Consider the following 15,760-nt stretch of genomic DNA (forward strand, 5'->3'; position numbering starts at 1 on the left):
CCCTAGTCGACATAGAAAAACCTGTTTCAGTTCACTCTGGCTGTTCAATCCTTCATTCTGCAGCAAATGAACAGGACTGGGTTTTAATCAATTCCTATTTGGACCTAATAGTTTCAGTCACACTGGGAAAATTTAATATAGAGCAAAACACAGAAGACAAGAGAGGCAACGACATCTCCAAAGAGCTATTTCCTCCTCTGTCAACAGCACTCAACTGCTGACCCTTCTAAATATGAAAGGCTGAATGAGGAGGGGTAACAATTCCTGGTCAGATGCTCTAATTAGAGGTCAAAGATAACACAGACCTGATTAGTCTAGAATGAAAAAGGTTGTTTGGCATGTTTGGGTTCCCAAAGTTTGAAGTCTAAGTTTGCACAGGATTTCTGCTCTCTCTTATACATAAAAATAACCATGGCACAAGAAAATCACTCAGGTTAGCAGAATGTTAAATGATGCAGAAAAAACCACAAATGCAGAGAGGGGACAGTGAGCATGTGTTGGACCATAGATGGGAGCTTAGAGAAACTCAGCCCAGTCCCCTACACCACCGGAGAGATTTGCACACCCCTCAGGAACAATTTATCATTTATCACTGGTTTGTCTCCCCTACTGCACAGCTCCCACATTCCCCTCCCCACCTTCACTTTCACCTTCCTCCTTCCCCATCCCATGCCCTACTCCTTTCCACTTCCTTTTTACTCCAGAGACTTGATTAACTGGAGGGAGATGGGTGTAATTCTGTGCTCATTCATGAATCCAAAGAGAGCACGCATTTCTCTCCAGTACTGTTTGTGTTTGGAGAAAAGGCAGAGCACAATTAAAGGAGTAAGTCAGTAAGAATATTAACAGATGCTGGTGTAGGTTTGAGAAGAGGAGCATAATGCAAAATTTCAAAGTGCTCCCATGTTAATGCAGCTGGGTTAGACAGTGGAAATCCCACAGGTCACAGAATACCCAGAGGACAATGCAGAACTGAGGTTCCATATGTTGCTTTCAAAAAACAATCCAAGTATTTTAGAGCCTTACCTGAAACATGTCTGTATCTTTATCGTGAATATATTCCACTATAACTGTCTGGCTTCTGGATAATGTGAAAGAGATACTGTGGTGACCTTTCGAGCTGATTGCCTGGTGAATAAAAAATAAAAAAGGTGTCTATTACACACAAAAATACTGTAATCAAATTCATTGCTACATAAACACCTTTGCTATGATCAGGAAAAGCAGTGTATCGTAACATGTTATTACAAGGTTGGGTAAACACATACAATAGGATTTTTGTTGTTTGTTTTTCATGGAAACCCCCAAGCTGCACTGGTTTGTTTCTAGTTCAGAAGTACCCAATACTTATCATTTTTACAGTTCAGACTCCAAACACCTTTTTTCTCTGAAACCGTATTTAGTTCCTAACCCTTGTACCAACTCGTACACCAGCAAAGACTTGGAGTTGAGGGAGTTTTGGCTTGTTGTTGGTTTTTTTTTTTTTTAAAGTGAGCAATAGAACTGATTTCCAGTTAAAAGCCAGGATTTCAGGGATATCATTACTGTTAGGTAAATTTCTGGTTATATCAGAAAGAGCCCAGCAATTTTATAAAACCCAAACACTTTCAGTGTTGTTTTCCTCATTAAAGAGTACTTTTTACTGCCTGTCAGAGTAGACTGGTGTCTATAGATATGGATTTAGCATCAAAGACTAAATGGTATTTCAGTATTTAAAACAATACAAGAGGACAGCTCCTGTTTTCTGCTTTATCTTACCAAAATTGAGGGAAATGAGCTGAGAAACTGAATCTATTGGCTAACAGGGAAATAGATGTAAATATAAAGGTCCATATAACCACACACAATTCTGGAAGGTAATGACTGTTACTGCTCAGAAAACACTTTGCAGACACTTAAGCAATGGATTAATAGGTTAATTAAGGCTTTCTCCAGTTTTCAGCTAAGAGGATAATTTTCTCCAAGAGGTTCTCTTACTTGCTCCATTCCTTCATTCTGCTTTTCACCTAAAGAATTCACAGATAGGGATGATTAAACTAAACAACTAAATATATTCTACTCATCTGCCTGCCATCTCTCACAAAAGCCTAAATTATGCCAAAGCTACATCAATTATTGAACAAATCATTAAAAATCCTTCTGAATGCCGGAGGTATTAAAAACATCTATGTGCATACTAAAATCCTACTAAGGGTTAGCAAGAGTATTTGACACAGAATTATTGAAAACACATAATGGAAGAATAGTTTTTTTGCAAACCCCATGCATTTACAACACCAGAGACTGCTTTTACAAGATGCCTCTTACTGGAAGCTCTAGGGCCTGGTCTAGTGGAAAATGTCCTTGCCATTGGCAGAGGGGTGGAACTGGATCATCTTTAAGGTCCCTTCCCACCAAACCATTCTATGATTAGGCATGAGGACCTTTCCCAGTATTTCTTTTCTGCAATGAAGCCTTTAACTAAACTTGAAGACAAAGTCTAGGAGTTGTAACAGCTGAAAAGTGATATAAACACACTTGGTAATCAGCAATAGGCAGATTCTGAATTTCCCAGATTATTTATAGTGTTTTGCAGTAACCACTACAGTGGCACACAATATGTTGCAAGAACAAATGGCACCAAGATGCAGTTTGGATGAAGTCACTAACACTCTGTGACCTGCCAGGACACTGAGCTGTGGTCTCAAAAGTTTTTCCTCTGTGCCTGTTTGACAACTAAGAAAGGGGTCTCAAGCCCTGGGCAGGTCTCAGGTGTTCCTAGGATATAAAAGAAATAAAGTGATAATCAGGAGACTCTTAGACCTTAAGTTTTAAGCTTAACATAGCAATAATCAGTTCATCTTCATATTATCAGATATCATCATTTCAAACATCAGAAAGCAATAGCTTTCATACACAAGATTTCACTCATTTCCACAAAACTCTAGGGCAGCTGGAATACAACAGAAGACAGACTGGTAACACGACAGTCCTGACTGCAGCTCCAGCCACTCTGTACAGCACTGGCCACCAGCACCCAGGCAAAATGCCCAGGGCAGGGATGTGTACCCCAAGCTCCTGCTCTTGTCAAGACAAGCTTCTGGATCCCATAAAAGCTTTGGTGAGAACCCAAGCTGAAAGTTTTAAGGTCTGCTGGAAAAAACACGGAGGGAAACACAAGGACTTGCTGAATTACTGAGTAAGGTCGTGCCCTACGCCTACAGAGCTCAGGGCTTAGATATATTAATAATACTGACCAGGGTCAGTGTGTCCTCTGAAATTCCAGGGTAGGACATAATCTTCTGTGTGTGCTCCATTCCCCTCCCAACTTTTCTTCTCCATTTACTTCCCCTCCTCTTTGTTTTCCATTATTTATACCCAGTTATTTTCAGTGAAGAAACACAACATTTAATTTCCTGGAATTGTGTAAACATTTTTTGAAAAAGCCAAGAACATTATGAGAAATGTTTCAACTTGTGTACTTTCACAGCCTGTTCAGCACCAGCAGTTGCTCCAATTTAAAGACACTTTACAGGCATTTTAAGTGCTGGTCTCAAAGCAATTGACCACTTCCAAGTTAAAAAAAAAAAAAAGTAAAAAAAGTGACAAGTAATAGTATTTTAGGAACTACACAGAACAGTGGAAGTTAAAACTCCTAATAAAACACTATTGTGAGTGGAATGCAGACACAGGCAAAATCATGAAGGATTTTGACTGCCTGAGGAACCAAAGAACCACACTACTACAAGTCCCAGAAGAGTCTGGGGATTGAGTGCACAAATCTGGTTTGTTGCAACCAAAACAGTGCGTTTTCCTTTTTACTGCTTTTAGCATTTAGATTTCCCAACTGTTTCTTCTGTCAGCAGGATTCCCCCCTCAAAACCTCTCGATGCTGTCACATAATTGCCCTGGTGTAGCACCTGAAGTAGTGAGAAAAGCCCTCACTCCCACAAGAATTACAGCAGCTTCACAAGTTCTGGCAGATAAATTCAGTGTTTCAGGCTGGACACCGCCATATTCACATTCCAGGCAGGAAAAAGGACAAGAAAGAGCAAGAACCTGGCACTAAACTTTACCTTTGTCTCTTCACCTCCACCTCAAGGCTGCCAAGATCCACCAGAGCAACACTGGGTATTTTCAAAACTTTTTCTTGGAATCCACTAAGCTTCTGAGTAAGTGGAATTCTAAGTTGGTTTCTGAGTTGGAATTCTGAGTAGGTTTTAAAACATCTTTAAGATCATCAAATCCAACCATAAACCCCAGGGTTGTGGTTTCACCTGAGTGGTCATGGAAGAGAAATCTTCCTTCAGGCACTTCCAGCATTTTGGGCTCCTTTACTCTTCCCTGAACTTATTTTGAGCAGTTTGTTCCTATTTTTCAGCTTCTTAGAAGTTTAATGGAAATTATCAATTGAACAGGCAAAAAAAAAAAACAAAACCACTCTGAATTAGTTTCCAACAGATTCAAATGCTAGAAAAATCTCACCAACATCCATAGCCTGAGCTTACCACGCCAATCCAAACCATGTGGCTCCAGGCTGGCCATAGCACATCCCACTTCTTGCCCAGTAGGAATGTTGGTCAGGAGATGAAGGCTGGGTGAATTCAGCTGCCTACACAAAAGTTGGTTTTATACACTTAACTGTCTCGAGCTGCTGAGTTCAAGTAACTCCCTTTGGAGGAAACAGAGAGCAAAGTGCAGATGAACTAACCAAAACCCTGTGGAGGAATAGGGGGAACAAAGAGCAGCAAGAGATTTTTCCAGAATAATTCCACTGCTAATGACTGTTCACAGCAGGGCTGAGGGATTTTTAAAAGTCCAAATGCCAAACAAAAGCAGTAAGAGAACCCTGAGGTGCCATATTCTATGTGGCATGAAGGGACAGATTGCCCCAGCACCTTTCCAAGACAGGGCTCATGTTTGCTCAGCAATCCAGCCATCTCCATGGGGTCTTCCAGATGGAAGCTCCAAACCTCACTGGATGTTGAGCCTGCTCTTAAGGTGAGCAGGAAGATTCCTCCCCATGGCCCAAGGCAAACCCCACAGCTCCGCCCATTACCTCAAGATCTGTATTCTAGTCATTTTGTAAACTGCCCAATTTTAACAGAGACTGAAAGGAGAAGGCCCATGACCTCACCCCCACAATAACACAGCCCAAGCAAATATTCTTTTTTAAAATTATTTTTCACTTCTCGACTTTGCTAGTAGCTCAAGTTTCCAGTAATATCCTTCCTCCTGGCTGGAATTACACTTGGCCTTGGTTTTTCCCCTGCCTCCTTACACACACTTTTTCATTCTTGCTCCTTTCTCTCCGTTTTGAGAACAAAACCTCGTTCCAGCACTTTGCCCTCACAATCAAAGCAGCAGCTAAAGGCTATGACTTACAAATCTGTCAGGTCTCAGAGGAGCCAAGATCAAACAGAGATCAAACAGAGTCTGCTTTCCCAGCAGCAACACTGCAACTCTGCCAGCCCCTGGAATATCTCAGTCCAGCTGAATTCTTTGCTCTCCACTCACTCCCCTGGAAAGGTGGATGCTATCGGTTTTATCGTCATTTCAAGAAGTCAGAAAATAGAACTCCCTCACCCCACATAAAATCACCTTGTAGATAAAGGGAGTAAGACTAAGGGTTATATTTAAACCCAGTGTTTCTTGGTGCTCTGCTTTTTAAGCAAAGATACAGAAAAAAGGGGGAACAAAACTAAAACTTAACAAATCTTCAACAGATTATCCCCAAGAGCAGAAATGGCTCTTTAGTCAGAATTTCCACCTTTTTCTCCTACATTGAATTTGCATCTGTCCTCAGCCAGATGTTCCCTACCTAGGATCATGTGCCAGTGTGCCACAGCAAACCCCTGCACACTGACAATGCTGCTCATTCCCTTCAGTCACCTCCAGCCCCCGAGTTCAAGAACAGGTCAGGAGCTCACGGCACGATTACATCAACTTAATGCTATTAAGTCAAACCTTCCGTGTCAGGAGCGCGTCAATGAACTACAGAAGCAGATCCCAAAATTCTCAGAGCCTTTAGGCTGCTGCTTGCAAAGCTTGCAGGGAACAAGTCTAATCCACTTCTAGAAACAGAGATTTTATTGCTTCCTCCTGGCTTGCAAACCATGTTTCCAAGGAATGGAAAAAAAAAAAATCTCTGCATTTGGAAATTTAAAATTAACCATTCTCTTGTGCCAGGTGATCTCCCCAAAGATGGCAAGAGGGACTAAACGTTATTACGGTCACCAACTCTTGTGCACTATAGCAGAACTAAAAGCTAAAATCCATTAAGAAAGAGGCAGATGTCTCACAGGAAGGGCTGCTTCATCAGAATAGGAGTTTTAGTTTAGTTAATTAGGTTGGATTAGGACAATAAAATGATTTATGGGAACACTTTAGTTTTCTTTGTTGGTAGTCAAGCTGACCGACACCACAGTGACGTGTTTAAAATTAATGACAGCAGAGCCTTCATGAGTTAAATGCTTTCGGACTTGGCTGCCAGCCTTCCATTGCTTTTATAAAAAGAGAACACAAGAAACACTCAGGGATGTCAGACAAAAGATCTTGCAACTTAAAAGGAAGCTTTAGCCAGCAAAGAAGGAAGCCTTCAAAAGCAAAGAACACATCCCATTTCCACTGGATTTTTGGACAGACTGACTGCCAGAGCCAGCAGACTGAGTTACCATAAGAAAACGTAACAAAAGCTCATGAGCGTGAGCCACTGATATTTTACCCATATCAGAAAAGTGTGTCCACTTGGGTAGTTTCCCAGCAAATTAAGACAGATGCCAATTCATATAACATTAGCTAAAGACTGTTTGCAATTTTACTCTATCTCAAACCTAACAGTAATTGCCCAGAATTACTGCTTCTCTAACACTGCATTTCAATACATTTACAATGACCTCTGCCTACTGATACAGCTATTATATATATACTGTAATTTTCCTATAGCCTTCTGCAAAGAAAGACACATCATTATGGAAACCTTATGGGTTTCCTGTGCCTGTAGGAGAGGCTGAAATATCTGTACCAACCAGAATCACTGGCCCAGCTCTTTTAACTCTGCATCTGCTTCTTGCACAGCTCCATACGAGCCCATTCTTCCAGGTTATTCCCTTTCCTTATAAGCATTACAACTGCAACAACATCTAGCAGTCATTTTTGAAATACCAATGTTAACACCTTGTCTGTCTCTAATACTTCAGCTGCCAATATTCTCTTGACAACTAAATGAGTGTTAGGAAACGGCCAAAAAAAGACCAAGAGCCAGTGATATATTCTGCAGTGTAATTACAGTAAATGGCAGCTTCAATGCCAGTGGCAGGTCACCCATCCCACTTCAATTTACTGAACGCAGATCACCCCCCAAAACTCAAGACACATGGGCTCAGTGACTACACAGAAGCAAAGTCAGCACAGTGTGGTTTATTTACACTTCACATTTTTACGGCTTTTGAAGCACTCCCAGGTTTGTTCTGTGCACCCTTTCCTACTGAGGTTGGAGGGGGCAGAAGGGACAGCACATTTGTCTCAAGCACACATCAAAGCCATCTGCTCCAAGTGCACATGTGGGGTTGTGTGCTGCCACTCGAGCAATTCACCATTTATCAAGTCAACAGGCAGATGTCAAACCATTTTCTCCATTTGCTGAATCTGTGTTGTTTTAGACAACCAGCCAATACCACACATAGCACCCTCTCTAGAGAGGCAGCATCCAAACATGCCATTCCCTAATTCTCTGGTTGGGTAGTGCAGAAAGGAAGGAGGCAGAAAGGTAAAAGCTCCTAGATAAGCTACTGTAAAGCTACATCAGGGCTGATAAGAAACTTGGCTGTACTCTGCTTTTACAGAGAAGAATGTAGAGTAGGCTACTCCTCAAACAAAAGGGAGTATTCAAAACATCTTCAAAATGCACAGTGGGCATTTGTGAAATTGTACAGATTGAAGTTAGGGGTCCAAATGATCATTTCTGCAGCCACTGACCAGACCAGAGTCCCACCTCATTCCTAGGACTCCTGACCAGCTCTGCAAGCCCAGTTGTTCCCCCTAATAAGTAAAAGCAGCTCAAAGTAGACACCAGTTTATACTAACAGGCACCAACTTTATGATGCTGGAGTTGCTTTGTAAATCACCAACTTTTGGTGGTTGCGAACCCACACTTTACAGAACCAACCTATGAATCATTTTCCTCCCAGTCTCACCTTTTCACTTTTCTAGCCCTTAAAATCTTTCTTCTCTCCTTCCATTTCTTTCTGTGTTCAGTAACATTATATTACAAGTGATCTTTCATCCATTTTTGAAATCGTCTGTATTTTTCTTCCTTTAGTCAGCTTCCTGAATTCCTCCCCCAAGCAGAGCAGACGTAGAGACAGCCCAGAGGCATCACACAAAGCTGCAGCAGTGTCAGATACATCAACTACCCAAAGCATAAATCATCCTTCCCAAAATCCAGAATGCTCCTCTGGACACATGGGTGCCTGCACATTGCTCTAACAATTTCTATCACAGCTGCTCTGGAGTTGCTTGCTGAGAGTCCTGTGTTGAGGACACTTTTCACCTGCTCTGGAGACTCAGGAGACATTTCTGTGTATCACTGTCCAATGCAGAGTTTCCTCTGTTTGATAGGAGTCCTTAAGTGTTGTTGTATCAGACTGCCATGTGCATATTTCTAGAGGGTTTGTGGTTTTTTATACTGGCAGTCAACAATCACTTATCCATACTTTAAAAAACAGTCCCACTACTTCTCATTTACTCCAGCAGGGATTCTCTTTTCATTGTCTTAACTGATCACTACAGAGCATATGGGGATGCCCCACTGTATTACAGGTTACATTTACATATTCCTGTCAATACAGATTACAATCAAATTATTAAGATAATTTTTTGGACACCAGTGAGACCTTCCCTGATGTGTGACTTTCTGGAAAGCAAAACTTGTGACCCCAAAACTCCTGGCATTAATTCCCTAAGAGTAGGATTTCTCTGGGAAGACTACAAGCCTATAGATTTAAACATGAAGGCATAAACATGATTTTGTCACTGCAGCTGGGTCACATCCCCAAAACTCTTGACACACCCACAAAAATATCAGTAATTAGAGAAGGATGCAACAGTGTTTGTAACTGAACATTCTGGTGCCAACAGTCTACAATTCATTTGTACACATCAGGAACAAAAGCAGCAGATGCCTGGCTACACTTATGTATTTGGGTATGCCAAGCACACAAAATAGCCACAAATTAGAATCCTTAACTAAAAACCAGACAAAAAAAAAATAGTGATAAAGTCCCCTCAAGGGCTTCGATCAATACACAGACTGAAAGATTTGTACACTCAGCTCATCAGCAGTGAATGCTTCTGTGAATCAAAGCACCCCTGAGCACCAAGCTGTGCCTGCCTGCCAAAGGAGAGCACATAATAACATCAGGAGAAGCTGCAGATTGTTCCACAGCTCCCAGAAACCATAAACTGCATCTGACACAAGTCAGTTTTACATTAAGACAGCCAAAGACTCTCCAGACAGTTACCTTAACAGACTTGTTAAGCAGATGCACAAAACTCTCTCAAGAGGGAAAAAAGGAGCAAATTCCTCTTGCCAAAAAGCCATTCAGTGCTTCTAGAAAGCAGTTATATTTTATAGAGCCCATCAAGGGACAGAAGCTGCTTTCTAGAAATCACACTATAGAATATCACCCTGATAGAAGGCACTCTTTGACAGAACAAATCCAAAAGCAATCAGGTTCTTTTTTACCGGTCTGGGATTGCTACAGGAACTGCAACCAAGTCATTGCAAAATGGACTTTGTGGCAATTTCCTCTGTGAAGACTTTCAATTAAAAAAAAAAATCCTGTAGAATAGTTCAACTGGTGCTTGAACCAAGTTGGGCAAACTTGACAGCATCACTTGGGAAAAGTCTGTTAAGCCCACCTTTCAAACAGAGCATCCTTACTGGAAGAGATTCTGGTGTGCAGAAGGCACGAGACAGGTTAAGTCTGTAGGACCTATCTCCTACAGGGAGGAAAGGGAGGATCTGACCTCTCAGTACACTAACACAAGTTAATAGCCCACATCTTGCATGTGGAAAAATACCACTTTGGGTTTCTTTAGCCCTACAAGTACACAGTAAACAACAGTATTTCTAGCCTTTCCAGTTCTCATTTATGCACATTACCAAGCATCTTCCTGTGCAAAGTTCAGAGCTTACTCACATTCCTTATACACAACTTAGTGTTTTTAAAAACACACACATACACTCTGAACTGTGTTTAACCGAGCTACTTAAGTGATTTAAGTCAACAAGATAATACATTAAACAGCAGTCAGAATTAAATCCTGATTTACGTGCTACATGGGAGTTAAAAAATCAACTTGCTAACAAGTGGGAAGCAAGGAGCTTTCCTCACCACATGTGCAGTTGCCAAGCTCATTTGAAAACATAAGTGACTGTAAACCCCTCTGGTGCGGTCTCTGAATCTGTGCAGAACTGAAAACAAGGCTGGCCCCAATTCCCAAACCCTTCTAAATTATCCAAGGTAAAAAAAGAAAAAAGGACCATCTCTGCAGCCAGGAGGTGTCATGCTGTGGGAGCATGTAGGACCCAGTACTGCCTCTCCACCTTACAAATTGAGAATGACAGAAAGCAGCAAGTACAAACCTCATTCTCAGTCACTCACCACAACTACAACAAAGTGCTTACAACCAAATTTAGGATTAATTTATCTCTGAATGTGTTGTACCTGGGTGTTACTGCAGAACTTTTACTGTCCAAGCTACTAGCCAGGTTCACAAAACACAGACACCACCTGTACAGGGAGGTTCAGCTGAAAGCCACACATTTAACTTGAGCATCCTTGTGTATTTACTGACTTCAGTGTGGAGTAAGGGATCAGGGAAAATTTCAGTATCAACAGCACACTACTGAGCAAAGCAAGCACAAAGGAACTGTGTGAGAGCACTTGAGCCAAAATAGAGGTCATGTCTGCCACTAAACAGCTTTGATATCAGTGTGGAGCCAAAGAGAACTTTTATAGGACAGTCCAACACAAACAGTCACTGTTGTTAATGTGCCACATTCTCAGCCCCCATGCCCAGAGCAGAAGGCTCTACCTCACGGTTTATAAAATCATGGAATTGTTTAGTTATATTTCAAACCCCAGGGTGTGAAAGGGCAAGCACAGGGCAATTAACAGCCAGGAAAATTCAAGTCTGTAGACAGGCATTTGACAGAGCAGCCACATCTGCTTTGCTCCCATCAGATAAAGACCACCACAGCCCATTACTATTCTGAGTTGGTAGCAAAATCCCTCCCTTTATAGCTTTGGAATGGAATAAATTTAGCTTACTCTAGATTGTACTGAAGAATATTCTGCAGCACAATTCCCAGTGTTCAGAGAAAGTAATTAGAGGATTAGTCGCCTCTACTGCTCTCCACTCCTGTTATTTTCATTGTGTTCTCAAATTCGAATCTTCTGTCGTTTTTCAGTAAGATTGATACAGACAGAGGAGAGGAAGGCAAATTTATTTCCCTAAAATTTAAATCTATCATGCCAGCTTAAAAATTCAAGCCACAAAGATTCGTTTTAAAATTTATGATCCTGGAATTTGGGTTTAGCAGGCTGTACTAGATGCATCCACATCAGGAAATTACCACTTATCTTTTCTGCAGTTTATTAAAATTTAAAGCAAGCTTTACAGGCAACTTGCTTTCTATTCATATGCAATGTCAGATAAGAGAACAGCTCATCAGAAGCCCTGCACTTCACACAACATGATTTTACCACTGATATGACCTGCTTTGCCCCTCTCTGAAACAGGCTGTCTCTCACACAGAAGCGAGGCAGAACTCCATCCCATATTAACACATTTTTTCCAGATGTACCTTTAGTAATAAGACCCAAATTATCTGAACACACACACACACAGACAAAAAGATTATTTTAAAAATAAAAAGGTAGAGCACAAGACTAGAGTTGCAGCAGCAAAATTATAGGATATGTCACTATTTCTATGAAAAATACAGACTAGTACCAGTGGTGGGTGGGATTTGGGGCTTTATACTGAATGAAACAAACACCAAGAACCAGTATTAAATAATTACACAATGCACTTAGAAGGCCCACAGTGTAAATAAGGCACAGTTTTAATTAGGGTTATAGAATATCCAGTGCTTCCTAGGATAAAGCAGCCCACATTTATGTAGAGAACAGGCTTATGAAATTACATACAGCAAAAAGCACTTCGAGGACCTTTTTTTCCCCCCACAGCATGCCTGGGTAGAAGTTCTTTACATAAAAGTTAATTGTGTTCCCCAGTATTAACTGATTTAAACCATGTTTTTAATTTGGTGTCTTAAACTATTTGATTTCTTAAATCAGTTGTTTAAGCCAGGTTTTAACAAGCAGGAAAATCTTTGCCGTGCTGATTCTTCTCCTGGCACAGCTTTGAATCCCAGTTTCATACAGTTAAGGGTACTTAGCACACAGCACTATCAGGCTGCCCATAATAAAGATGATAAATGTGTTCAATATAATTGCTTAATTTCAGGAAAATTCATGAATTTACACACATGTTTCTGAGAGTTTTAACAGGTGTATTTGACATGTTTCAAACCACTTCACTATCCACAATTCTACAGGTTTACTGGGAGCAGGACTTGGAACAGCCATTACACATTACACATACAGCTCAAGAGATCACTGCTTACTTCCCCAACATTTCTGTGCTGGAGATACAAAGCAACAAGTTTCCCTTCTGCAACCCTCTGCCAAAAACTTTTTCCAGAGAGCTGCCCCATAAATCCCAGAACCATCTAAATAATTTGCACTGTTCCTTTCCTCTGCACTCACCTTCATCTCCAAACTTACCTGCCCTTCACATTCTCTTGACCAAATATCTAATGACAGCTGTTAGATGATTTGGAAAACATATATTATATATATATAAAATTAAAAACATTGAAATCACATGACATTGGGTGGAATGTTAGTCAAATTCCTGTGCACTTCTGGAATACCTGGATGGTATTCAGAGGAAACCCCAAGACACTGTGCAACTGCCTTCAGTGAAGTCAGCTGTGGGTGAGGGAATTAAGAAGCAGCTTCAGTGAATCCTTGGAGCAAACACTGCCGACAAATAAATTATCAAATCATCTAATGCAGGCAGTAGAAAAATCATGAGTAGTCTTTTTTTAAAATAAACAGCAGTGGCTGTGAAGATCAAATTGCAAGAACTCTGCCATCACTTTGCTGAGCTAAGAAAGTAATTTAAGAATAGTAAATGTGGGAATCTGCACTGAAATCAATTGATTCTTTCACAAGGTATGAACTGCAAAGCTACAAAACCCAGCAGGAAGCCTAATTAAAGACAACAGATTAAAATGGCAGTCCAGATCAAATGCCAGATAAAAAAAATAATTAAGAGCTAACATATTTTTAGAGCAAATAGAATAAATGGAAATCCAAAAAGATAATCTCTTCAAAGTCAATATAAATGAAGAGTATATTCAAATTCACATTTAATATAATTATAACTGAAAAAAACCTTACCCATTTTTCTAACAACCACCCAACAAGCTGGTACAGATTCACTGATCCTTAAAAACAAGACCTTAATAGCACAGCAATGATGAAGAAACGCAGACCAGAGTGCAGTGCCAACACAAAAATTCTTTCTACGTACAAATTGTACACAAATAGTTGGCTTTACTTAAAGAATTCCTTTCAGAAAACTGCAGCAGAACCTCTCTTGAATTCTATAAACATGGAAGGAAAGGTTGGAGTGTCTCAATAACTGAATGCACTCCCCACTGGCAGCATGACTTCCAACCACCTCTGTTCTCAGTATATCTTGTCCTATCAAAACATTTATTTTTGCATTGACCCTCCAATGTTTTATTAAATCTCTGGGATAATGACATGAATACTTTAACAAGCAAGGTAATATGCAGAAAGTATTTCACACCTAAAAGGTGTTTTATTCAGCTACATTAACCCATCCTGCTCTCTCAACCTCTACTATTATTGTTAATAGAGCTATTGCGTGTAATGGGTAATTCAGAACACCTTTTATCACAGTATCTCATTTTGACCTTTTCGTTTCTGTACATGGCAACTGATGTAAAATTATTTCCACTCAAGAGATTTGCCCTCTGACTGTTCAGTCAGGTCAGGGAGAGCAGATAACAGGGATTTAAAATGATGGCACAGAAGCCGTAAACCGAAATTTGTTGCTGATTATAAACGACATTTTACTTCATACAGTATCATTCCAAATTTACAATTCCCCAGACAAAATACATAAACTCGAGTTTGAGGCCTTTTGGTATTGGATTTTGTTGTTGAGCCTCTGTAAGAGTAGCAACTAATCCCTTAAATCTCACATCTGCTTTGCCTAATGAAGCACCAGGAACAAAAGGCCCCAAGAGCTGTGAGGGTTTCCCTGCATCCATCAAGGCACAGGGCTCTCACCCCCTTCCCTGCAACCTGATGTCTCTGCAGACAGAGCTGGAGCTGCAAATCACATACAGGCTGTAAAGATGGTATCTTCCTTTAATCTTCCCAGACTAATGCTTCCCAGGTTTTTTTCCCCCACATTAGGTGCACAGAGACTCTCCTCTCACTAGAAGCACCATCATTTTCTACACCTACAAGAAAAAAAAAAAGGCTCAATTTGGGAGTTTACTCACAAAGAGCCCTAATTTGTTTTTACAACAGCCATTACCCTCCCATTCCACACACTGCACACAGTGACTACTATAACACGCAGGAACATTTTCCATCATTTTCAAAACCCTGCAGTTACTGGGATACAACTCACCTCACCTTCCACCCAGACCCTGAAGAAAATAGTGAACACCTGGTTCAGAATAACCAAATACTTTTGCACACTTAATATTTTCTCTAAAAGAGCATAAAGAAATTGTAATTTAGATTTTTAAACCCTGAATTACTTAGGTTAAATTTTCCCCATACCAGTTATTTTGCGAAGTCATCCTGTTGTCCCCCATATTGGTTTAAGTGCATCACATTTGCCTAAAGTGTCAATCGGCTTCATGCTAATTTGATTTCATCAATAAAGTGTAAATATACTAAATTAAAAGCAAACCAGACTTCTTCAAAGAGATCAGTTTTCATACAGCAGTGCGTGAAAATTTCTAGGGAGTTGCTGGAGTTCTGAAGCAAATTTGTGAGGCACTTTCTGCCAGGGTTTCTTGGGTAGTTGTGGTGAGTAACTTGTGGAATAGCTCATTTAAGCTGCCAGTTTTCATTTGCTGTTCTACCAGGCAGAGTCTCTCCACTCCCTCCTTCAAATCAGTTTTGCTGTTTGAATCCTCTCCAGTATTTCAGAATCCTTCTGAACACTTGACAGGCAGATCTGCACAGCGCTGGAAAATGCAGCCTCATCAACACAGACTGTTCAATTCCCCAATTCCCTGCTCATCCCAGTCCAGAAATCCATTACATTTTTACCAACTGGAGACAACTCTGGCTTCCAACTAGAGTTCCAACCGTCTCTGTTGCATTAGCTATAGGCCCTACTGAAACTCTCCAAATATTTCACTTTGCTAGTATTTTGGTTATAGTTAATTATAACTAAAGCGTTTTTTTTAAAAACCAAGCCATCCAGACAACTCCATGCAGCTGTTTCATTTTATTTACCCTTCTGACACTTGAACTGCTACCAATTTTGTCAAATTTAATTTATGAGGTTTGTTTTTTGGGGTTTTCTTTGTTATTTTTCAAAGTTTTCTTTCATGTGATGCATTTAATGCTGGAAAATAGCTTACTAC

At 40.5% G+C, this 15,760-nt stretch overlaps 1 protein-coding gene across 2 annotated transcripts in view; it reads right to left on the minus strand.

The window, feature by feature from the left end:
* Positions 1–15,760, minus strand: part of PELI2 (pellino E3 ubiquitin protein ligase family member 2) — a 55,546-nt gene that overhangs the window by 7,452 nt on the left and 32,334 nt on the right. For both annotated transcript variants that reach the window (XM_017738900.1, XM_017738899.1), the window contains one exon: positions 1,027–1,128. In XM_017738900.1, the coding sequence (XP_017594389.1) occupies positions 1,027–1,128 (102 nt within the window). The remainder of the gene's footprint in view (positions 1–1,026; positions 1,129–15,760) is intronic.

This window comes from Corvus brachyrhynchos, unplaced genomic scaffold (assembly GCF_000691975.1).
Source record: "Corvus brachyrhynchos isolate BGI_N302 unplaced genomic scaffold, ASM69197v1 scaffold245, whole genome shotgun sequence".
Lineage (NCBI taxonomy): Eukaryota > Metazoa > Chordata > Aves > Passeriformes > Corvidae > Corvus > Corvus brachyrhynchos.